The sequence below is a fragment of the Trichomycterus rosablanca genome, chromosome 17, assembly GCF_030014385.1.
Source record: "Trichomycterus rosablanca isolate fTriRos1 chromosome 17, fTriRos1.hap1, whole genome shotgun sequence".
NCBI lineage: Eukaryota > Metazoa > Chordata > Actinopteri > Siluriformes > Trichomycteridae > Trichomycterus > Trichomycterus rosablanca.
The window spans coordinates 29,782,183-29,805,517 of NC_086004.1; the positions used below are offsets into that span (position 1 = coordinate 29,782,183).

At 44.9% G+C, this 23,335-nt stretch overlaps 2 protein-coding genes across 3 annotated transcripts in view; both read right to left on the reverse strand.

Annotated features, from left to right (window-relative positions):
- Positions 1-1,241: 1,241 nt before the first annotated feature.
- Positions 1,242-15,911, reverse strand: arih1l (ariadne homolog, ubiquitin-conjugating enzyme E2 binding protein, 1 like). Of its 2 annotated transcripts, none has more exons than XM_063012535.1 (14): positions 15,474-15,911; positions 13,171-13,238; positions 12,053-12,197; positions 10,369-10,461; positions 10,211-10,266; positions 10,013-10,079; positions 8,799-8,905; positions 7,030-7,072; positions 6,857-6,928; positions 6,387-6,517; positions 6,240-6,297; positions 5,010-5,270; positions 4,604-4,716; positions 1,242-3,899 (listed from the first exon to the last, which is right to left on the reverse strand). In XM_063012535.1, exons 1-14 carry the CDS (start codon positions 15,771-15,773, stop codon positions 3,815-3,817), a joined length of 1,599 nt encoding a protein of 532 aa, XP_062868605.1. In that variant the 5' UTR covers positions 15,774-15,911; the 3' UTR covers positions 1,242-3,814. The 2 variants fall into 2 exon arrangements, with proteins under 2 accessions (XP_062868605.1, XP_062868604.1); XM_063012534.1 differs by having other exon boundaries at positions 5,010-5,278; positions 6,239-6,297.
- Positions 15,912-20,395: 4,484 nt separating this feature from the next.
- Positions 20,396-23,335, reverse strand: part of dagla (diacylglycerol lipase, alpha) — a 31,017-nt gene continuing 28,077 nt past the window's right edge. The window contains exons 20-21 of the mRNA XM_063012522.1: positions 22,383-22,546; positions 20,396-21,549 (exon numbers count right to left, since the gene is read on the reverse strand). Of these exons, the coding sequence (XP_062868592.1) occupies positions 20,511-21,549; positions 22,383-22,546 (1,203 nt within the window). The 3' untranslated portion in view covers positions 20,396-20,510. The remainder of the gene's footprint in view (positions 21,550-22,382; positions 22,547-23,335) is intronic.

The following is a 23,335-nucleotide window of genomic DNA, read 5'->3' on the forward strand; positions in this document are numbered from 1 at the left end:
AATGAATTCAATTCAGCTGAACAAATAAATAAATATGTAAAATATATTTTTAAAAATTCTATGAGTTGAGAAAATGTAAATAAGTAATATTTGTATCACAGATGTTAATGTTACAATCCTAAACGTAAAAAATAAATTAAAAATAACCTAAACAATCCCTCACCCCTCTCTAAAACATAAACGACATAATTACAAAGTATTGGGACACCGGACCATGAGCTTGTTGGACATCTTGTCCCAAAACCATCTGTATTTATATTTGTATTTAGCTGCTGGGAAGCATTTTGGCAAGATTTCAGAGTGTCTGTGTGGGAATTTGTGTACAGGCACTACTATAGATGGAGAAGAGGAGACCTCGCTTGCAATCCAAGTTGAATTCATCCTAAAAGTTTTGTTTGTTTGTTTATTAGGATTTTAACGTCATGTTTTACACTTTGGTTACATTCATGACAGGAACGGTAGTTACTCATTACACACAAGATTCACGAGGTTATATCGAACAGTCATGGACAATTTAGTGTCTCCAATTCACCTGACTGCATGTTCTTGGACTGTGGGAGGAAACCGGAGCACCCGAAAGAGACCCACGCAGACACGGGGAGAACATGCAAACTCCACACAGAAAGGACCCGGACCGCCCCACCCAGGTCCTTCTTGCTGTGAGGTGACAGTGCTACCCACCGAGCTGCCCCATCCTAAAAGTGACCGGGGCTTTGTGTAGAGCAACTAGTCACACCACGTCTTTGGATGGATTTACTTTATTTGTCATATATACCTCTACACGTGTGCAGTACAATGAAATTCTTTCTTCGCATATCCCAGCTTGTCTGGAAGTTGGGGTCAGAGCGCAGGGTCAGCCATCGTACGGCCCCTGGAGCAGACAGGGTTAAGGGCCTCGCTCAAGGACCCAACAGTGGCTGCATAGCAGAGCCTGGATTTGAACCGCCAATCCTCCGATTGATAGCCCAAAGCTCTACACACTAGGCTCCCACCGTCCCCAAAATGGTATAGAGCTCAGTTTGTGCTTGGGGGTGTAATCATGCTTGAAGACTAAGAAGAGGAACTTCCCTAAACTGTTACCACAACGTTAAAAGCACATTGTCTTATCAGTTTTATACACCTGTTAGGAATAAACGTGGCAAAAAGAACTAAATTCAATCATAAGACGGGGTGTCTACATACTTTTGGCCTTATAGTGCACATTTTATTACAGCAGCTTAAATAAAAGTGAAGAAAAGACAAACGTTTTAAATGATATTTTATTTAAATAGGACTTTTTTATTTGTAAGAATGGTTGTAACACATGAAAGCCACTGATGATGATGATGATGAACATCGTCTCCCATCCACTTTGGTGACACAGTCCGTCCGCCCAACTGGAGTCCCTCAGGGTTCGAACATCGGCGGATTTATGAGAATTATGTACAGGACATTTGGGAAAAGCTGGAAGTGTCAAACAGAGTGAAACTACGACTACAAACAAACCAGATCAGTCATCAGAGGTCAGAAATCAGAGGCGCGGCGTCTGACCCACCAGAACCTGTGCTGCCCTCCCATCTCAGTCCAGCAAGTGCATTTCATGAATACAGTCTCAAATCTTACAGTATTCGTTCATCCGTTAAAGGTGCGACGGTAAAATCAGGTCGTTACCGGACAGAATACGAAAAGAGGTTTAGCACAGAAGTCCATGTTTGCCTTTGAGAACTGCAGAGCCCTTGGAGGAGTGACTACATGTCAAGTGTAAGAGGGAAAGTAATAAAAAAGCGAGGCCGACCCGGACACTTGCTGCTTCGGGGACGTTTAATCACATCGGTTTCACAATAATATTTCATCACTACTCACCAGCCACCCAGAATTACAGATATAAAGCTCATTAAATACACACTACATGGCCAAAAGTATGTGGACACGACCACAAGTTTGTTGGAAATCCCATTTCCATCGGAAGTTTTTTTTTTTTTAAAGTGTCTGTGGGAATTTGTGCCCATTTAACAGGATATTTGTACGGTCAGGCACTAATATTGGAAGAAAACGGCTTGCAACCAGCATTCCATTTCATCCCAAATGTGCAGAGATCAGGGCTCTGCGCTGACCACTGGAGTCCCGTGTCTTTACAGGCATGTATGTGCACGGGGGCAAATTTATTCTAACAGGAAAGGGTCATCCCCAAACTGTCAAAAAATGATATGAAAGCATATCACTTATATAGTTGTACAAGCCTGTTAGCAGTAGGCGTGTCTAAAACGAATCAACTTATGTAAGGAAGGGTGTCCATATACTTTTGGTCAGTGTATTTTATCTTTTTATTTTTTACAAGGTGCAATCTTGTGCATTCAGGGGTGTCCAGAACTTTTCAAATGCAGACTTGCAAACTAAATCCTGAGGCTTTAACCCTCACCCTGAGTGGGAAGCGGCAATGACTCGATGGAATTATCGGGGCAAAATAATCAACCAATATGAAGCGACGTTCTCCTTTATTCTGTAACGTGGACAGACGATCATGAAGTGGCACAGGATGAGATGAGGACTTTTATTTTGAAGTGTTCATGTGACCGCTAGTGTTCTTGACTTGGCTGCGTCCTGTGTGGTACGGCATCATTACAAAACCGCCGACGCACAACACAATCCACCCTACGATGCAGACCTGATCAATAATAATAATAATAAAAGCTCCTGCATAAAAGCTGAGGTTAGCAGCACCGATACCCAGGGGTTGAATGAGGGCACGGTCTCTGGGGTTGTGGGAACACCCTGTAGGGGGCGCCGATCCATGGCTAGACATAGCCGGTTGATGGCTCAGCAGTGGTGGGCTGGAGTAACGGACCGCTGCGACACTGAAGCGCCAAGCGTCGTCATGAAGTGTCTCAAATTTGAGGGAATATAAGGGACCTGGCAACCGCTCCCTGCAAAACAGCTGGGGGAGTTTACACCCGGTTTTGGGAGGTATATTTGTAAAATTCCTCAAAGACCAAAACCACACCAGAGTTCCAGTCCCACAGGGCGTCAGAGTGCATTAGATATACCCAAATTTGGGGTGGGGCGGGTCAGTGTCACTGGGGGCATATTGGTCCGTTTTAATTGGCTAAAACCGGCCTGAGCCGAGCCCGGACACAATTTCATTCGGTTACGTCGCCGGAGTGAAGACCCGTTGGTGCGGACGGCGTCTGGAGTGCTTTCAGCTACTCGATCCACCACTGGACGGTTTGTTAAAATAAAATACAATAAAATAAAAGCTACGTCTACGCCGCTGTCCAGTTTATATCCTGTAGCATCCAAACCTTAACAAAACAAAGCATACACATATGAAGCCGAAGCAGCGCCGCCACACACGCCGGCGTTAAACCAGACCAGGAAAATCTGCAAAGAATAAATATCTGGAAAAAAAAAGCGCGCCCCGTGTACGTGTACCTTATTTACAGGTTGAAATGCACGACTCCGTTTCACCGCCCTTACTCGGACACGACCGGCGCACGGCGAGACGAACGACGGGACGACCGAGGCCGAGACGCCGGAGGAAAGTCTGTACAAACACCAGCGCTGGGGAAACGGGTGGGGCTGGGCGGGGGGCGAAAGCGCCTTTCCTCGCCGCAGACCGACTCCAATACTGACTGTGGGGTTTGTATTTAATAGGCTACCTTTTTATTAGAATAAAATTAATTTAAATTCTCAATAAAAACAAGCAAAAGAAGAGTAAGCAGGCAGGAGAGAGGAGGCGAGGCGGAGAGGCGGAGGAGAGGAAGCGCGAGGCTGAGAGCTCTGTGAACCGGACAGGAAGTTCGTCCTGGCTGAGAGTTTGTGATGGGAGGAATCGTCCTCAGTCCTCTAAATATTCCCATAAGTCCTTCTCGTAGCCCTCGTGCACGTGCTGCAGCAGCACTCGCCGTCGACTCTCGCAGTATCTACGCCAGAGAGGGCGCGCGAGAGAGCGAGAGAGAGAGAGAGAGAGAGAGAGCATCAATTTCAGACCACCAATATATATATATATATACATTCCATATTATCTTCATAGCACATTAATCTTAATCTGCACCTTAATCTGTATATTATGTCTTTAACTTTATATACATTCAATAATATATTCACCTTTATATCTTCTTCTGCCCGTTTATCCTGTAAATAATGTATATTATAGATACCGTTTATCCTGCACTTGCTGCTTATTGCACTTCTCATCAGATGCTAAACTGCATTTCGTACTAAAGTTGAATCTAATCTAAAGATCTAACGATAGAGAAGAGGGCGTGTCTAAATCCTTAGCTCCCTTAAAACGCTCCTACTGAGGCGCCTCAATTCCGAGTGACGATCTGACCGAATGACGAGGGAGCGTCCGACTCCTCCTCGGCGCTGAAGATCAATCCCAGCATTCAGTGCGGCACGACTTTCCTCACAAAGAACTACAAACGTGGCGGAGCAACCAACAGAGTTCCTTTCAACTGTGAATACATTCTCGGCGTATCTCTGTCTAAGTAGAGCGTCTAAATAATCTGCCTCATGAGCTCCACGTCTCGTACTGAGGCAGATGATCAGGTAGGTATAGGGGAGCAGGGCGGGTCGATAGGTTTCACACAGACCCTACAGTCCAGTTGAAAGAAAATCACCTCACCTGTATTTATCCTGGACCTTCTGTTTGATGTCTTGTAAGGAATCCTGGGAAATGTCCCTCTCCAGGTAGCCGGACAGCACCTCGGTGGCGTTCTCCAGATCGGCTTGATTGTTCTGTAGGACGGCAGGGGGAATAAAGGACTGGATACGGCTCACACTCAAAGACACAGTGCATGGAAGAGTGGTCCCTACCTAACTCATCCACCCCCCCTGGAAAAAGACGGCCCTCCTTAATCTGAAGCGTATGATTTTTCAATACATCGCTGATTTATTACACCTGTTAGTAACTGTTGAGGCTGAAACACATTCAACTATGTACTATGTGCTTCTATTTATTCTATCATTTCATTTTTGAGTGTAATTTAATGACCGACTCTCTCCCGTGAGATCCGTGATCTTTGCCGCACCTCGAAGATGATGGACTGGTTGTTCTTCTTGAGGTAGAAGGCGAAGACGTAGGTGAACATGAGCGTGGAGCGGCACTGGCACAGCACGTCCACGGCCTTCTTCAGGAACTGCACCTCGATCCACGACATGTTGTGCTGCTGCATCTCCTCCATCTTCTGCTTCACCTGGGCGTACAGCTTGTGCTCGAAGCGCAGGCTCTGCATGTGGTTCATGTAGCGGTTGCAGTAGAACAGGTAGCGCTGCAGGGCCGCGCGGGAACGCTGCACCCCCAACACACACATTCATAATCAGACAATTAACTAGTAGTTCGTTTACCGCCTCATATTCAGACATCAGGTATTACAAACAGGGTGATATATGACGTGATGGCGTACTGATGAGGGGATCAAACAGCCCTAAACCCTAATCATTACAAGACGTTTGTTTAAAGGCTACAGCTTGCTTATTTATTTATTTATTTATTAGGATTGTAACATCATGTTTTACACACTTTGGTTCCATTCGTGACAGGACAGGTAGTTACTCATTACACAAGATTCATCAGTTCAAGTTTAATATCAAACACACTCATGGACGATTTTGTATCTCCAATCACCTCACTTGCACTGGACCGCTCCACCTGGGATTCGAACCCAGGCCCTTCTTGCTGTGAGCCACGGTGCCGCCCCACTGGCGGGCGGGCGATAAGAAGCGGCAGCAGATTGGACACGTGTCCGAAGACGTGATCCGGCTCTACTTGGTCAGATTTGGAATTGTGCGAGCCGTAGTGGATTCACAGTGGGGGAATTGGATATGACTAGACTGGAGGGAAAAGTAACAAGCATCAAAACGACTGTAGTGAAGAAATGAGAAGCAGGTCATCGGGTCGGACAAAATAAAAGAAAAGAATAGGTTTGGGCGTGATCTGTGATGTACAGTATTAATGTGGATGAGACGTACACAAAGCAACACCGTAGTTCAGTGGTCCCCAAACAAGTGCACCGCGGACCGATACCGCTAGAAAAGCTGTTTTTACTGTGTCTATTTCGGGTGTTATTGCCTTATTGTCAACACTAGGTGGAAGAAGTGTCTCGTTACAGCGAAAAAGCTCATTTTACATCGTTTGTGAGCAATATTAATAAATCCTCCCTTCCCTGCCGGTACGTGAAATTATATCTTATATGAAACCGGCCCGTGGTGCAAAAAACGCTTGTGAATGTCCTGAACTGTTAGCATGGAAATGTTTTTACCTCCTGAGAGTCTCTGGCTGCCTTGGCGTCGTCTTCGTTGTAGCGGTTGCAGTTGTACCTGTAAATCACAGAGCTCGCTTCACACGAAAAGAAAAACGTACGCGATGCTAACAACAACACGGAGAAACCAGAGTGACGCGCGCTCACCAGGCTGAGCCGTGAGGCTCCCAGGGGCCCAGGCACACCCAGCAGAACTCGGCCTTACAGTTCTGGTTACGACAGACCATGTGGTTGCAGCCGCCGTCCTTCTCGATGGTCACGTGGCATTTGGGACACTCCTGATAACACAAAAGGAAAACGGACCAATAAAGACGGCTATATACGTATATAGTGATGTTTAAAATATTAGACAACTTTAGTTCCAAGGCTGTAGGAGTACAAACCGAGTCAATTAGTAAAGTTATGACCACTCATGTACCAGCAGTGGCTCCATGAGAGAGCTGGGATTCAAACCCACAACCTGCCAGTTGGCAATCCACAGATCTACCCATCACTAGTTAAGGTGAATCATTTAGACAGCTGAGGCCAATAGAAACACAGAAGAGAAGCTTGTCCAGGAACTGCAGGGCTCTGGAACCTTTTAGTTCCCGAACCGTTCGCAGCGGAGGACGCCGTACCTTGGTATTAGCCGCGATCCAGTTGGACGTTTCGCTGTCGTCGTCGCATTTCTTGATCCACTTTCTCAGCCACTGAGCGGAACGATAAGTACGTACAGTAAACACAAAAATCTGGTTTTATTAAATGATTAAAGCATTTCGCTCCTGATGTAGAGATCTAGAGGAGGACGCACCTTACACTTGACTGGATCGTGCCAATTTTCTCCACAATTAAAGCTGAACAGATGAAACAAAAACAGCAAAATCAGTTCGTTAACGCCGGGATTCACACTCTATGTTCCGTTTATTCAATAACCATTTAAAAATAAGAATATGTGCATATTTATAATTATTTACACTGTAAATCTACAACAGTTCCATTATTACATGATGCACAATCAGTGGCCACTTGGTCCTGTATATTAATTTATGTATTAATTAATATATATATTAATATATATAATATATATTAATTAATTAATGTATATATTAATTTAGTATATGTAAAATAATTTATTTATTATTTATCATTGCACCTTCTGATTACACACTGGACTGTTGTGTTATTTATCATTGCACATTTATCATTGCACAAGTTGCACCTGCACTTTACCATCACCCCGGACTGCACACTGGACTGTTGTAATTCTTTATCATTGCACCTGCACTTTACACAACCGTCATATGTATAGTTATAGTTATATTTTCACCGTCCTATATCGTTATAGTTACAGCTGTATAGTTACTATTTACACATCCTTTATCCCAGTACTGTTATTACTAATATATACCTAACTAATCTTTATTATTATTACTGTTATTATTATAATACACATTCATTTTTACTAATATGCTTATTGTTATTATTGCTATTATGTATATAGTAATATGTACATAGATATAATTTCATATATGTAACTAGCTATAGTTATAACTCTATATTCATATTAATCATAGGTATATGTTACTAATATTCTGTTTTTTGCACTATGCTACTATTTGCACTTCTGGTAGATGCTAACTACATTTCGTTGCCTTGTACCTGTACTAAGCAATGACAATAAAGTTGAATCTATCTATCTATCTATCTATCTATCTATCTATCTATCTATCTATCTATCTATCTGGTGTCAGGGGTTTGCAACGATCAGGAATGCTGGGTTGCTGTCGTTCTGCCTCTCACATACGATCACTCAGGTTTGTTCACAGAGGAGGAGGTGAGTGCCATGAGAGCCCTCATGTCTGCAGTACCTTTTAGTACTTTTAGCCCTGCTATGTGATAATTCAGGGTGTCGGACCTGGTTCTGACAGGATCCCACGCCCTAGTTTGACCACGCCCAATGAGACTTGAGTTTACCACAGGCTGATCTAAACAACGTTAAACTGTAATTAATGTACTTTTTTCCTCCAGATTTAGCGCATCCAATTCGTCTTCCGCTGCTGACAGACTCCAGATTTGCATCCAAGGAGAGCGCGCCGCTGCCCACGCCTTCTTTACACGCTTCATGCACGGGCGTCTCTTCTGCCAATCGGGGTCCTTACACAGCGTATGAAGACCCACCCACCCACAACACATAGTCCGGTCCCCACCCTGCAGATACGGTGGCCGATTAGTATCTGCTGCGGGCGCTGCCAATTTTGCCCGCCAGATGGCGCCCGGTCGACCGGTGGCAACACCGAGCCACGAACCCGGGAGTTCAGTATTAATGTACATTTAATCATCCAAATATCTAAGCCACCCAAGCAGGATGGACGTCCCTGCTGAGTCTGGATCCTCTGAAGGTTTCTTCCATTTATAATTCAGATAGGTTCTCCTTAGCTGCTCATTAGGAGTTGCTTTGTGTTTGTCTGTTATATATATATATATATTCATACACACTTTTCAGCCTTCCTAAGATAACAAAGTGGCCAGTAAATGTACATCGAAAGCATGTTGTATTGTATAGGATCAAAACAGTCTTACCAGAACTGTTTACCACATTTGCAGCGCACCGGCTTGGCGTCTGGATATTGAACCTTGACCACGTGGTGGCAGTCGGGAGCCGGACACCATTTTAACAGTCTATTACACTGCAGGAGAGGAGAAACGCCGTCAGTCTGATTCAGAGGTGCTAACCGACTGTACAAGCAGGAATTACAGAACAGTTCCACTAGCGGGAGGGTCGCACGGACTCAAGCCTGGTTAAAGATGCCAGTCTGTTGGTACAGTGGAACCACTTCACAAACTGTCCTTACAATCGTTACTGTACATGTAATTGGTCTTCCAATAGGGTTCCGGGGTTCGAATCAGCCGGTCGGGTGTCTTTGGGTGGTGCGCTCTCAGTGCTGATCACAAAAAATGCTGCATCAGCCATAACATTAAAACCACCTCCTTGTTTCTACACTCACTGTCCATTTTATCAGCTCCACTTACCATATAGAAGCACTTTGTAGTTCTACAATCACTGACTGTAGTCCATCTGTTTCTCTGCATGCTTTGTTACCCCCCTTTCATGCTGTTCTTCAATGGTCAGGACCACCACAGGACCACCACAGAGCAGGTTTTATTTAGGTGGTGGATGATTCTCAGCACTGCAGTGACACTGACATGGTGGGTGGTGTGTTAGTGTGTGTTGTGCTGGTACGAGTGGATCAGACACAGCAGCGCTGCTGGAGTTTTTAAACACCTCACTGTCACTGCTGGACTGAGAATAGTCCACCAACCGAAAATATCCAGCCGACAGCGCCCCGTGGGCAGCGTCCTGTGACCACTGATGAAGGTCTAGAAGATGAGCGACTCAAACAGCAGCAATAGATGAGCGATCGTCTCTGACTTTACATCTACAAGGTGGACCGACTAGGTAGGAGTGTCTAATAGAGTGGACAGTGAGTGGACACGGTGTTTAAAAACTCACTCATACCAGCACAACGCACACTGACACACCACCACCATGTCAGTGTCACTGCAGTGCTGAGAATCATCCACCACCTAAATAATACCTGCTCTGTGCTGGTCCTGTGGGGGTCCTGACCATTAAAGAACAGGGTGGAACAGATGGACTACAGTCAGTAATTGTAGAACTACAAAGTGCTTCTATATGGTAAGTGGAGCTGATAAAATGGACAGTGAGTGTATGGTTTTAATGTTATGGCTGATTAGTGTAAATCCTAAATACGGGAGGAGAGATAAAGTCTTACCTCTACAAAGCTATTTGTGATTAGATGTTGGTACTTCAGCTTTACTTTTGAATCGGTGATCAGTCGCCTGAAATAAAACACCACACACACACACGCACACGCACACGCACACACACACACACACACACACCAAGGTCCCACATCAACCACTTGTCCTAATGTACTTTAAAGAGCGCCAACATCAGCTGAGCTACTTACATTACAGTGTTGTCATCGACCAGAATATCACAGTTGTGAGCAGGACATGAGATGGTCTGAAAAAAGAAACAAAAGCATTATTTTGGTTGTTGCATCAACACGTAACGCTTCAATCTGTATCGCGGTGTGAAAGCTTTACTATATTTGGGGAGACTTGCCTGCCCCATGCCCTCCTCTATAATTTTAGTGGTCAGGTAATCGCCCCAGCACTGCATGCAGAACTTGTGGCCGCACTCCAGACCCGTGAAGAACTGAAAGAGAAAAAGAGAGCAAAGCGTAAATGGAACTGATCTTCTGAGCTTTTCGCTGTAGTTGGTTGGTTGTATATAGAGCTTTTTTTTTGTATGTTTTAAAACATTCTTATTAAAAAGGATGTTAAAACCATGAAAGGGGTTTTAGGATACAGAGATATATGTCGTTTACATGTGCATTAAAACTGTAGAGGTTAAAATCACAACAGATGTTTCAATTTAATGCTTTTTTAGACATTATTAAATCTTAAAATGAGTTCCTCAAAAAAAGTCATTTATGTCCGATCCCATTAGGTACAGTTTTCTGTCCTGGGTAAAACTTTGCATTCACATAGAATATGTTTCATTGTTAGGGTAGTTGAGCAATTAAGGCACTTTGTTCTCCTTTTAGTAGACGTCCGAGTCTTGAATGTCCTATCTTGCACCGTGTGAGGGCTACTTGGTCCCCCCTCTTCTGGGTATAGTTCATTTTGTATGGTTGTACGCTTTGTTGAATTTTCCTGAGTTTGATATTGTCTTCTAAGTCCCAGTTCTCTTGCCATTTCTCATGTACATAACTCTTTATGAGGGGTCTTAAGTCTGTTGGTGGGATGTACATTGGAGTCTTTTCGCTGTGAAGGTAAAATCAACAAGTAATTTACTATAACAGCGACCAAGCGATGCCATCTACAAAAGACATGATTGGCTGCGTCTCAATTACATTTACAGCATTTTGCAGACACGGTCATCTGAAGAAGCAACTTAGACTTGGGAGTGAATATGATTTGAGCAATTCAGGGTTCTGTTCATTTATTATTTATTTATTTATTTATTTATTAATTAGGATTTTAACGTCATGTTTTACACACTTTGGTTACATTCATGTCAGGACAGTTCACAAGTTTAATGTCAAACACGGTCGTGGACAATTTTGTGTCTCCAGGTCGCCTCACTTGCACGTCTTTGTACTGTGGGAGGAAACCGGAGCACCCGGAAACCCACAACCCAACTGGGAATTGAACCCGGGACCTTCTTGCTGTGAGGCAACAGGGCTACCCACCGAGCCACCGTGCCAACTTGGCTGTGGGGGTGGGGCTTCAACCAACAACCTTGATCTCTAGGCCAGTACCTTAACCACTGAGCTACCGCTTTCCTGTGTCTCTGATGGACGGAGCCCTATGATGGACTGGTACCCTGTCCGGGGTATTCCTGTCCTGCCCGGTGTTTCCCCTGAACATTCCCCGGACATTTTGCAACCCCACTTTCGCTCCTGCCGCCCCACCTACGACCGAGGACGGCTGTAGACTGTCAGGCACATGTGATGCCACCGACCTGCTGTAGGCGGGTATTGCTTAAAAGTCAAGAACTACCACAGTTGACTTAAGCTCAACCATCCCTTGTGTAGGTGCTTCAACCGGCCAGCAGAGGTCATAACTGCAGCAACGACCATGATTAGATCTCCCAGATATTTAAATAAACCTTTTCATTTGTTGTAAACGTTCTTATGTTCTTTAAAGTAGCTTTTTGTACAACTTTTTACACGCCCAGCAGGTCCGAAGATCGCGGCGAACCTACGGATTAAAAGCAACGTGATCTGATGAGAGTTACTGACCGAGTTGGGGTAGTTCAGGTAGCAGATCTGGCAGTGCATGTCCTGATGGGAGGAACGTGTGCTCATGGGTCTCATCCTGGGCTTTTTACTGGGGTTGATAACGTGGCACTCCGAGAACAATCTATCCAGGTTCCCGTCAAAGTACCTGAGGAGCAAAACGGATTAGAGAGCAACTTAAGAACGTTAGAGCTTCTTCTCACCTCCTGATGGAATCATCACACAGAGGAGCTGCACGTGTTCAGTGGTGCTGGATTAAAGCTCGTCAGCATCCTGACTCTGAGTCTTACAGCTTTTAAAAAAGAGCTTTTAGTGCTGCTGACCTGTTCGATTAAGAGTAAAAATGACTTTTTAGTTTTTTGGTTGTCTCACTCAACTGTAATCCATGTAGAAATCATAAATATGTGGCCCTGTATTAATTCTGCCTTTGATTCAGGGTAGCGTATCGTCCCCCTAATACTAACGGCAGCCGAGTAAAGCTGCATTCTCATGAGGTGGTGAGATATCTTCAGGGTCTTGCACTGCTTTGACGCTCGGTGTTTACCGCTTGTTGCTGACCTTTTTAAAGCCTGACGAGACAAAAAAGTATTTGGACACCCCTTCTAATGACTGAATTCATGTGTTTCAGACATAACAGTTGCTAAACTGAGTTATAAACCAATTATGTATCTTTAGGGAAGGCCCTTTCCTGTTCTATTTTAGCACGACTGTGCCCCTGTGCATGAAGAAAAGCTCGGTTTAAAGAAACTCCAGTGTCCTGCACGGAGCCCTGACCCCAGCCTTACTTTTGGACTAGCTTTGGAATTAACTGCGACATTTAAATGCTCTGAACGTGCACAAATTCTCATAGACATACTTCAAAGTCCTGTGAGAAGTTGTTCGAGCTAAAAAGATCGCTTGAGGTCACTCTGTTATCTATATTATCTACTATTTGTTCTTGAAACGGGACGTCCCCTAGACCCTTGCGTTCCTAAAACACAAACGGGGCCGACTCCTGTAACAAACCGCCAGCACCGTGCGATCAGAATGTAAACAAAGCACGTATAAATAAATACCTGTCAGATTAGACAAGACACTGTAAAATACTGTAAAAAAGAAATGACACAGGGGGTGAAACTTGCCTCTCCATGAGCTTCTCTTTGTCCCAGTTGAAGTGGCTGAGCAGTATTCTGGTTATAGTGGCTGGATTCTGAAATGAACACAGGATGGTGTTTATAATGCGTTATAACCAGTCAACCAGTATTCTACAGTATTGAATACAGAGTACAGAAATGACGGTATGGAAGAGAAGCAAAGCATCCTGTTTATATCTCAACTGCTCACCAGTATAAACCAGTCGTAATAGCAAACCCAGTAATTATTGGTACAGGTACGTCTTGCAGATCACATAATACAGATCAGGCTAAAAATAAGGAATAAGAGGAACTGAGGTGGTGCAGCTGTAAAACGCTCTAGCTCATCAGTGGTGACATTTTAAGCTCTCTAAATTCATCATATATATAATAATTGGCTTGTACAAACGGTGCCAGACGGGAGTTCCTAATAAGTGCTACGATTACGACCTCTGCTGGCTGATTGATGGTGCTGCACAGAGACGAGGGATAACAGAGATCAGTGTGTGATACAGATCCTCATACGAACCCGGTACTCAGTACAGCACACCTCAATTTCTGGGTCTAAAGAACAGGACATCTGGGGTCATTATGGTTTCATAGATCCTTCATCAACTGAGGTCTGTAGATTCTTACTGCTTATTCCTTGATACACCCTGGAAGGGAATTTTGGAAGACTGGCCAAAATAGTTTTTATTATTTCGAAATATTGGCTCTCATTGTGGTTCGCTTGAGTCTCAGAGCCTTAAAATGACACATTTTAATAACTTTGAAATATCGCTTAGGATTTCTTTTGATTGACTGTTAAGGCCGTTTGTTTAGCGTCTCTACATTTCAAGAAAGGTTTTAAATCGAGTGAGGTTAAGATTCAACGTGTGGGTGTGTCAGGAGGAATTAAATCTAATTATTAATTAACTGGTGGCTTGAGTTACTAAGGGTTGTAATTACGTCTCTACACAGAACTAATAAGTCACTTCCATTCTTCATTCATTCATAATTACACTGTGGATTATTATTTGTATATTGCATACTACTGCATGCTACTGCATGCTACTGGGGTCTTAATGTTCTTCAGGATTATTAAATATCTATCTATTAATAATCCTGAAGATCTAGAAATACAGTATCTATCTATCTATGTTTCTGACTGTCTATTAAAACAGAAAAGGGGCAAACAGTTATTCAGGGTATTGTATACTAGACAGAAACTAAGAGTCTAAGAGTCTTTTCTTCTAAATGTTGATGTACTCATATATAATACATTTAAAGCTCTAAACTTCTGAGAAAGCAAAAGCACAAATAAATAAACAAACAAACAAAAATATACAGATGAGAGTCGTTTCCAAAAAGAGTCGATTCTCCGATTTCAGGTTTTAGATATTGGGAGTCGATTCCACAAAGCTTCAGAGTCAAATTAAAAGCGAAATTGACTCTTCAAACACCACACAGCAAACACCACTCCTGTTTATAATAGTTTTATATTAGAAAGAGAACAAAGACAAGCTGAAAAATGTGTGTGTGTGAAATGTATAACAAAAGTGATTGTTGGTGGTGTAATGCCAGTTTTTATTCAAGTTCTGCAACATGTTTATTAAATAAAATAAAATATGCATATATAATACAAAACTTGCTTTAAATAAGCAATGATACCATTTAAAAAAGTACAAATATAATCCCTGAGCAAAACTGTTTACATGCATATCAGTTAAAGTAATAAATCTAACAGGTTAACCAGCTCGAACATATAAAACCAGGCTGCTTCTACCAAATTGTCATTTACCAAAGCTAGAAATATAATGAATTGGTATTTATATCAATGGGTACATAAAATAACACAAAAGCTGTCAAACCTTTACAGTACAGTACTTCCAATACCACAAGTCTTTAAATGACAACACCCAGCTCAACAACTCAATTTTGCAGGTTACATGAGGTCAGAAACATATTTCAGTGTTAACCAGATAAACTAAATCTGCTTAAAGTGCATTTTTAAAATGTGTATTAGAGCTTTTTATTGTTCAAATATGTTTAATATTTTGACTGTTGTTCTTAATGCACCATTATTATTATTATTATTATTAGAAGCCGCACTTATTTAGCGGGATGACTCGACTTGCGGAATCGACTCCGTTAAACAACTCCAAACTCCGTCCATTTTTGAAATGCAGAACCGTATCTGAGTCAGAGTCGACTCCTCAAATTTAGGAATCGAGCAGCCCTGGTTAGCAATCCCCGAATGCTGGTTGCTAATAGCAGCTGTGTGGCTAACTTCCATGATCGTGATAAAAGTAATAAAAGAGTGAATTCTGTACCTGAATGACTTCATTCACCTCCCGTATACACTCCACCATGTGCTGGAGAATCTGCTCAGCTGTTAAAACTTCGTATCGGTAATCCTCCTCATCCCGGCCGGCCCCGAGGCCCCCGCTACCTCCGCCGCTGCCCCCGGTTTCCCCACATCCGTCCCGCTCTCCGCCGGCTTCCACGGGCTCGACCAGCTCCACCTCACCCAGGTCCAGTGCGTCATCGTCGGCTTCCTCCTCAACGCTGTCCTCGCTGCATTCCTCCTCCTCGTCATCGAATTCATAATTATATCCCTCGTCTGAGTCCATTACTTTGTGTTGCTTTTTATTCAAAGCAAATGTGATCGAAGCGAACCGATATTATACACCAAATATATTTTATTTACATTCAAAAATGATCTCCACTGATGCTAACTAGCTGCTACAGGCTAACCGTGAAGCCTCCTCACTTCTGATAGACGTTATTTTAGTTGTTTGGGTTGTGTTCCAAATTCCTTCAGTCTTTATCCCACAAGTGCACTACACTACCGCGAATGCGTTTGGCTTCCAAACCCAAGTCGACAGTCATTTGGGACGTTTCCTTTTCACCCGTATTCCGGTAAATCCCGCCCTCCACGCTGGGATTGGTTGTTATCACACGTTCCTGCGCTAGAATTGGCTGAAAAAGCATTACACGCGGGGCCACGAATCAGGGCATAAACAAGTCAGGGTCTAAATGCGGGTGCGAAAAAGACCATCGCGATACCAACACAGAAAAGCAGCGTCATGACCCCAAATGTATTACTTAGTGAAAATAATATTATAATAATAATAAATAAAGAATAACTGTATTATTATTTAGCAGTAGTATTACTGTTGGTTGATGCTGCCGTCATTTTTAAATGAATTAAATTATATTAATCATTTATCATTTTGTAAATATTCTAAATATACATGATTGTAAAAATGTAAGCGATTATTATAAAATGTTAAATCACATGAATAATATATAACATGTCATTATAATGATGACAAATTGCATTTAGGAATTTAAAAATATTAAATAAATACCATGGGCGGCACGGTGGCTCGGTGGGTAGCACTGTCACCTCACACCAAGAAGGTTCTGGGTTCGATCCCCAGGCGGGGCGGTTCGGGTCCTTTCTGTGCTGAGTTGCATGTTCTCTTGGTCTGTGTGGGTTTCCTCCGGGAGCTCCGGTTTCCTCCTCAGGTTAATTGGAGACACTGAATTTCCCTACAGGTGAATGGGTGTGTGTGTGCCCTGCGATGGACTGGCGGCCCATCCAGGGTGTTACTGTGTGCCTTGCGCCCATTAAAAAGCTGGGATAGGCTCCAGCACCGAAGTTTGGAACTCTTCAGTCGCCAGGCTGTTTGTTGATTCGCTAAACTGTAGACCAGAAGATTCCACTTCACAATAACCTGTAATATCGGAGTTTGATTGAGCAACGACAGCAGCTGAATGTCTGAAATCGGTACTGTTTTATTCTTGTACAGGCAGAGTACTGTGTGTGTGTGTGTGTGTGTGTGTGTGTGTGTACGTGTGTTTAAAATACATTCTCATTCATGAAAAGTAAGGATCTGTACGAGTAGAAAGAAATGTGTTCGTGTTGAAGACCAACGGCTACATCACTGATTCTTCAGTGATTAAATCAGCTTATTTTCACAGATAAATATGTTCCCTCGTTTCTATAATCAATATAGCTTTAAATTTGAGATATGGTACAGCCTTTTTTATTATAATTTTTCTTTTTCTAACAACTGAAAACAATATGAGCTTTATTTGCATAAAAATATCCGCTTTGAAAAAGTACAGCAGTGAATAAGGAACGTCTGTCTACCAGTGATTGACAATTACGAGCCAGAAATAAGTGAGGGCGCCCCGCAGCATCATGGCTCGCTTTCAGTCAGTCTGTGAGAAGATTCACATGTTCTCCCATCTCTGTGAGGGTTTCCTTCCACCCCTAAGGAAATCCAAGTTCCTAGATGCTTACTATAGTATTCCAAGTGGTTGCTATGGTATATCAAGTGGTAAGTCAGGGATTTTTTAATGGTTTCTAGGGTGTTCTGAAGGTGGGGAGTGTTTGTTATGTTCATTGGTATGACATCTCAGGTGGTTACTAGGGTGTTGCTAGCGTACCTGGGTTAAAATGCAGAGTGATTATGCACGGTAGCTAAGTGGGCAGCACTGTCGCCTCACAGCAAGAAGGTCCAGGGTTCGATCCCCAGGTGGGGCGGTCCGGGTCCTTTCTGTGCGGAGTTTGCATGTTCTCCCCGTGTCTGTGTGGGGTCCAAAAACATGCAGGCAGGCTAATTGGAGACACAGAACTGTCCTATAGGTACCTGGCCGCTAGGATGCATAAACCAGTGCGTTGTAGTGCCGGTCCCAAGCCCAGATAAATAGGGAGGGTCGTGTCAGGAAGGGTTAACGGGAGCAGCCGAGGAAATAGACTCTGGTTACTCTGGTATTCCAGGAGATTGCTGCGGTTTTGCTGAGGTTAATGGTGCATCCTAAATGGGTTGCTTTTGTGATGCAGGTGGTTGTTAGGGTGTTACTATGTGTTTGCTATAGTAAGTGTTTGATGTAGTTTTCAAGGTGGTTACAAGGGTGTTGCTAGTGTATTGTGTCATGAGGATTTGCAATAGAATGACAATAATAAATTATTTTTAAGGCTCATTTCTCTCCTAAAGCTCCCCAAGTGATAAATCGCCTTATTAGACCAAATTAAGGATAAAATCATTTGCCCTCCTTCACATGAGCCTGAATGGGATTATTTTGTTCTGGAAACCACTGCTGTACTTCTCCCCAACACACGAGATATTCTGCTTCGCAAAAAATAAATAAATAAAATGAAAATTAAAGGCCAAATTTAAATAAGTAAACAAGCAAGTGAGTCTGTAACAGTTAGAGAAATAATTATAAAGATATAAACCACCGATGATAATAATACAGTCAGAGCAACAGCAGTAGAAATGATAATACCAGTAAATACCAGTAACAGAACTCGTTATAAACCAGTTTGCTACTTGTTCTGGAGTGATACGCTTCCTCCGCTGACTCTTTAAAAAAAAAAAATGTTATATATATTTTATTTATGCTTTTTCTCCCTTTTATCACGTCCAATTGCCCGATTGCGTCACGCTTCCTCTCCACCAATGCCGATCCCCGCTCTGATTGAGGAGAACGAAGCTAACCCACGCCCCCTCCGACACGTGGGCAGCAGCCGTATGCATCTCATCACCTGCAATATGACGAGTGCAGTGCAGATCAGCTCAGCGTTGTGTACGGAGAGACACACCCTGAGAGCACTCTGTCCTCATCTCTGTGCAGGCGCCATCAATCAGCCAGCAGAGGTCGTAATTGTACCAGTCATGAGAGAGAAAGACCCCATCCGGCTTAGTCCCGCCCATATCTGAACAACAGGCCAATCGTCGTTCACGTGGCCGTTCAGACTTAGCCGGCAGGCAGAGCTGAGATTCGATACGATGTATTCAGGATCCCAGCTCTGGTTCCAGCGTGTGTTTTTACCGCTGCGCCACCTGAGCGGTCTCCTCCGCTGACTCTTACTCAATGTTTAAACTCACCGAAAGCGGTTCAATAGGTTCATTTCTCGCTCGCACTACAGACGTATGAGTGACTCTGCAAATCGTGAGTGAAAAATAATATCTAATAACATCTGTGTGGTTTTTCTCTTTACACAAACTGGATTTGGCAGCTTCATTTTTGGCAAAAACGAAAAGGAAAGAAAAATCTCCAGATAAAACAGTGTCATAAATAAGCATTCATTATTTTTGTTCTTCATGCACGATCATAAATAATAAACGGCTCCGGCGCTCCAGAGGGCGCCGCCGTCATACACATGCTCCATAAAACACACCACGCGAGCGTAAATCAAAACCCAACACATAAATCAGAAGGATAAGGAATCTCTCACTCGTTCTCGTAATCTCAATTCTTAAAGGACCTGAGGAAATGTCAGTCGGCGTGAACCGAACGCCAGCACGTCCGTCGGGTTAGCTAGCTAGCCAGCCGGCCGGCGCTCCCTTTTCTTCCCATCCAGTCGCGTTCCCGGCGATTCTGGTACATTTACACGCGAATTGTTCAATGGCAGAGACGTAAAACACGATGTAAACATGAGATGTGACGTTTTTAGGTTGTTTGTTCGTAGCTTTCCGTCCGTCGTTAAAAAGTCCCGCCCCCTTCGTTAACGTTCCGGGAGTCCAACGGCAAACCTGCGGCGGTTATGTACAGGGACGGAGAACGTTCAAATGTTCAGTGATGGTCGTACGCGGAGATCTTCCGCTCTCGTCGCCATGGTCGTCTCGGACAGGTAGTGTTGCCACGCATGCACGTTCCGAAGCGAAACCCCCCCCCCGCGTTAGCATTTCCGCTAGGAAGGTCGTAAAATGTATCATTTAATATACAACCACCAATCAACAAGCAGGAGCAAGGGGCGGGGCTGAGTTTCTGGAACCTGGCGCACCTGCGAGACTCGGTCGGCGGCTAAGTCGGTCGGTCGTATTGGGACACCCCTTCAATTTTAACATTTGTGTGTTTCAGCCACGACAGTTCCTAACAGGCGTAATAAATCAATCATATAAAGGAAATGATATGCTTCCAACAGTTTAGGGAAGGCCCTTTTCTGTTCCAGGTCTATAAATGAAACTCCAGTGTCCTGCACAGAGCCCTGACCTCAGTTCCATTAAAGAGCTCTGGGATGAACCGGAACACCGACTGATCAATCAGCGCCCAGTCGTACAAATACTCATGCTGTCATCTTTGGACTGAGCAGGAACAAACTGACTCAAATAAACGGACTAAGACTAGTTTTAATTTAAATAAACGGACTAAGACTAGTTTTAATTTAAATAAACGGACTAAGACTAGTTTTAATTTAAATAAACGGGCTAAGACTGGTTTTGACCTAAATAAACGGGCTAAGACTCAAATAGCAGGAATTTCCCCCCTTAAAACCATCAAACTACGACCGACTTAGCAGACCAGAGCGACCAAGTTACGAGGTGCGAGCGCCCACCCCTGAGGGTCTCCTACACCACGGACGGCAGCGCGTTCTCCTCGGCGTAAGGAGACGTGGCGGAAGTCCGTAGCGCGCCGTGATTCACAGGCGAGAGGTCGTTCATCTCCCCGGACGACAGGGATAAAGGGAACGACGGCGAGGGCGAGACGCCGGACGAGGGTTCGGCGGAGCCGGCGAAGGTCCGAGGAGGCTTGGGGACCAGGTTGGGCTCGACCGTGGCTCTGACCAATAGCTGCCGCTCGCTGTCCAGGTCGTCCAGGCGCTGCTCCTCCGTACGCACCGAGGAGCCGCGGCCCGATTCGGACTCGCCGTCGGAATCGGCGTTGTCCAGCGGGAGTGCGTCCTTCCCGTCCAGCTTGAAAAGAGAGTCCAGATACTGAGCGAACTCCAGAACGGCCTGGCTGGGGTTCCCGTTGGACAGAGGCGCCGTTTGGGCTTTTCTCGCGCTTTCCTTTCTCTCCGTGCTGTCGTCTTTTTCGCTCTCCTCGGATCCCTCGTCTATCAGACCCGCCCATGGCGGCGCGGGACTCATTTCCTGGCTGTTACACCCGCTCGACCTGTAAAACGTCTCAGGATTGGATAGTGAGAGCGCCCTCTGCTGGGCGTCTGCGATCGGCTTGTCCGGGAACTGAGCGAACCCGCGAGCAGAGTTGCTTTGGGAGAGTCGGCGAGTCTCGGCCGAAGGCGCGGCGAGTTCCGGCGGCGTGGGACAGTAGGGTCCCGTCTGTCCCATCAGCTCCCGCTCCGGCGACGCCTGGATGAGCTCGGTCCGCGAGCTCAGGGACGGGTTCTCCTCGGGGATGGGCGCGTCCAGGGAAAAGGGCAGCGTCCCGAGGCACGGCGAGCCCCTCAGAGCGGCGGACGAGCGGCGGGAGTCCATGCTGTAGATGGAGTCCACGTCCGACAGGCTCTCCATGATGGCCAGCGGCGCCTTCCGCTCCCGGAGCTCCAGCGCCAGGCGCTCGCGGGCGCCCATCAGCACCACGGGCACGTTGGGAGGGGGGCACTCGGAGAAGCCGTCCAGGGAGATCTCGGAGCGAGCGCAGGAGCTACAGGGGAACGGGAGGAGGACGAAGGGGTCAGGGAGCGACAAAAAGGTGTGAGGAGCATGCATGAAAAATAAAATAAATAAATAAAAGTCGGAATGATGTGGAACATCAGAGGAAATGAAGCGTGGAAACAGGAAGGGGAGGAGAGAGGAGAAGCCGTTAGATCATTACAGCGGGATTGGGTCTGTACTGAGCCTCTCTACTGAACCACAGGGGTCGAGGGGGGAACTGGATGCTACCGTACGTGGCGCCTCTGCAGCGGGCATGAGTGAGAGAGGACAGGGCACACGGTCAGAACATGGGTCAAAAACTACATTCACTTTTTTACGCCATGTTTACACAATGTTCATATGGAGATCCGTATCGCGCACGGAGAGTCACGCACCGATCTCCATTATCCCCTGCGCCATCAATCAGCCGGCAGAGGTCGTAATTACAGCAGATATGAGGAATCCTTACAGCCCTCCCACAGACACACAGACGAGCCGATCAGCACAGAAGTCGCCGAATACAGCTGTGAGAGCGCCCTCTGCTGGCCTGGAGGACCGGCTCTGATCGGCTTGTCTGGAAACGTAATGAAATGGCATGTGCCCGCACACATTTGGAAGTACTGCTTTAAGCGCTTACGTTAAAAATGTACACAGCACAGATCTTAAAGGCAGTAAGCTCTACGCTTCTGAGATCTGATCATTGACGTGTGTGGTTTCACCACAAAACCTCGGTCTGAACCCAATCCGCTCACGTGTGTTAGTGCTGTGTGATACAGAACGTGTACTATGTGGTTCGGTCATCGTACACCGGCATGTGTTCCACAAAAAGCTACGAGCGCTCACCGGACGCTGCTGTTCCGGCGGTGCTGGGGTTGCGGCGTGGGCTCGTGGGGGTTGGAGGCTCCGTGAAAGATGGTCTCGGCGTGTAGATCCACTTCTGTCGGACTGACCATGATCTTAGCAGCGGACAGGAGCGCCGTCTTCCCCTTATTGTAGTTCTCCAGAACCTAAAACGGACACGGGGAGGCAAAACAGAACCGTCGAGTTCAGAGCTTAATGTTCTCCTGGAGTATCTGAGAGCCAAGACATGGGTAACATGGGTACAAAAATCACTCATCAGTTCTGAACGAGTGTAAATATAAATAAAAGTGACGGGAAAACGTGGTGTGTGAAGCCTCGCTGATATTTACAGTGTATCACAAAAGTGAGTACACCCCTCACATTTCTGCAAATATTTTATTATATCTTTTCATGGGACAACACTATAGAAATAAAACTTGGATATAACTTAGAGTAGTCAGTGTACAACTTGTATAGCAGTGTAGATTTACTGTCTTCTGAAAATAACTCAACACACAGCCGTTAATGTCTAAATAGCTGGCAACATAAGTGAGTACACCCCACAGTGAACATGTCCAAATTGTGCCCAAAGTGTCAATATTTTGTGTGACCACCATTATTATCCAGCACTGCCTTAACCCTCCTGGGCATGGAATTCACCAGAGCTGCACAGGTTGCTACTGGAATCCTCTTCCACTCCTCCATGATGACATCACGGAGCTGGTGGATGTTAGACACCTTGACTTCTCCACCTTCCACTTGAGGATGCGCCACAGGTGCTCAATTGGGTTTAGTCCATCACCTTTACCTTCAGCTTCCTCAGCAAGGCAGTTGTCATCTTGAAGGTTGTGTTTGGGGTCGTTATCCTGTTGGAAAACTGCCATGAGGCCCAGTTTTCGAAGGGAGGGGATCATGCTCTGTTTCAGAATGTCACAGTACATGTTGGAATTCATGTT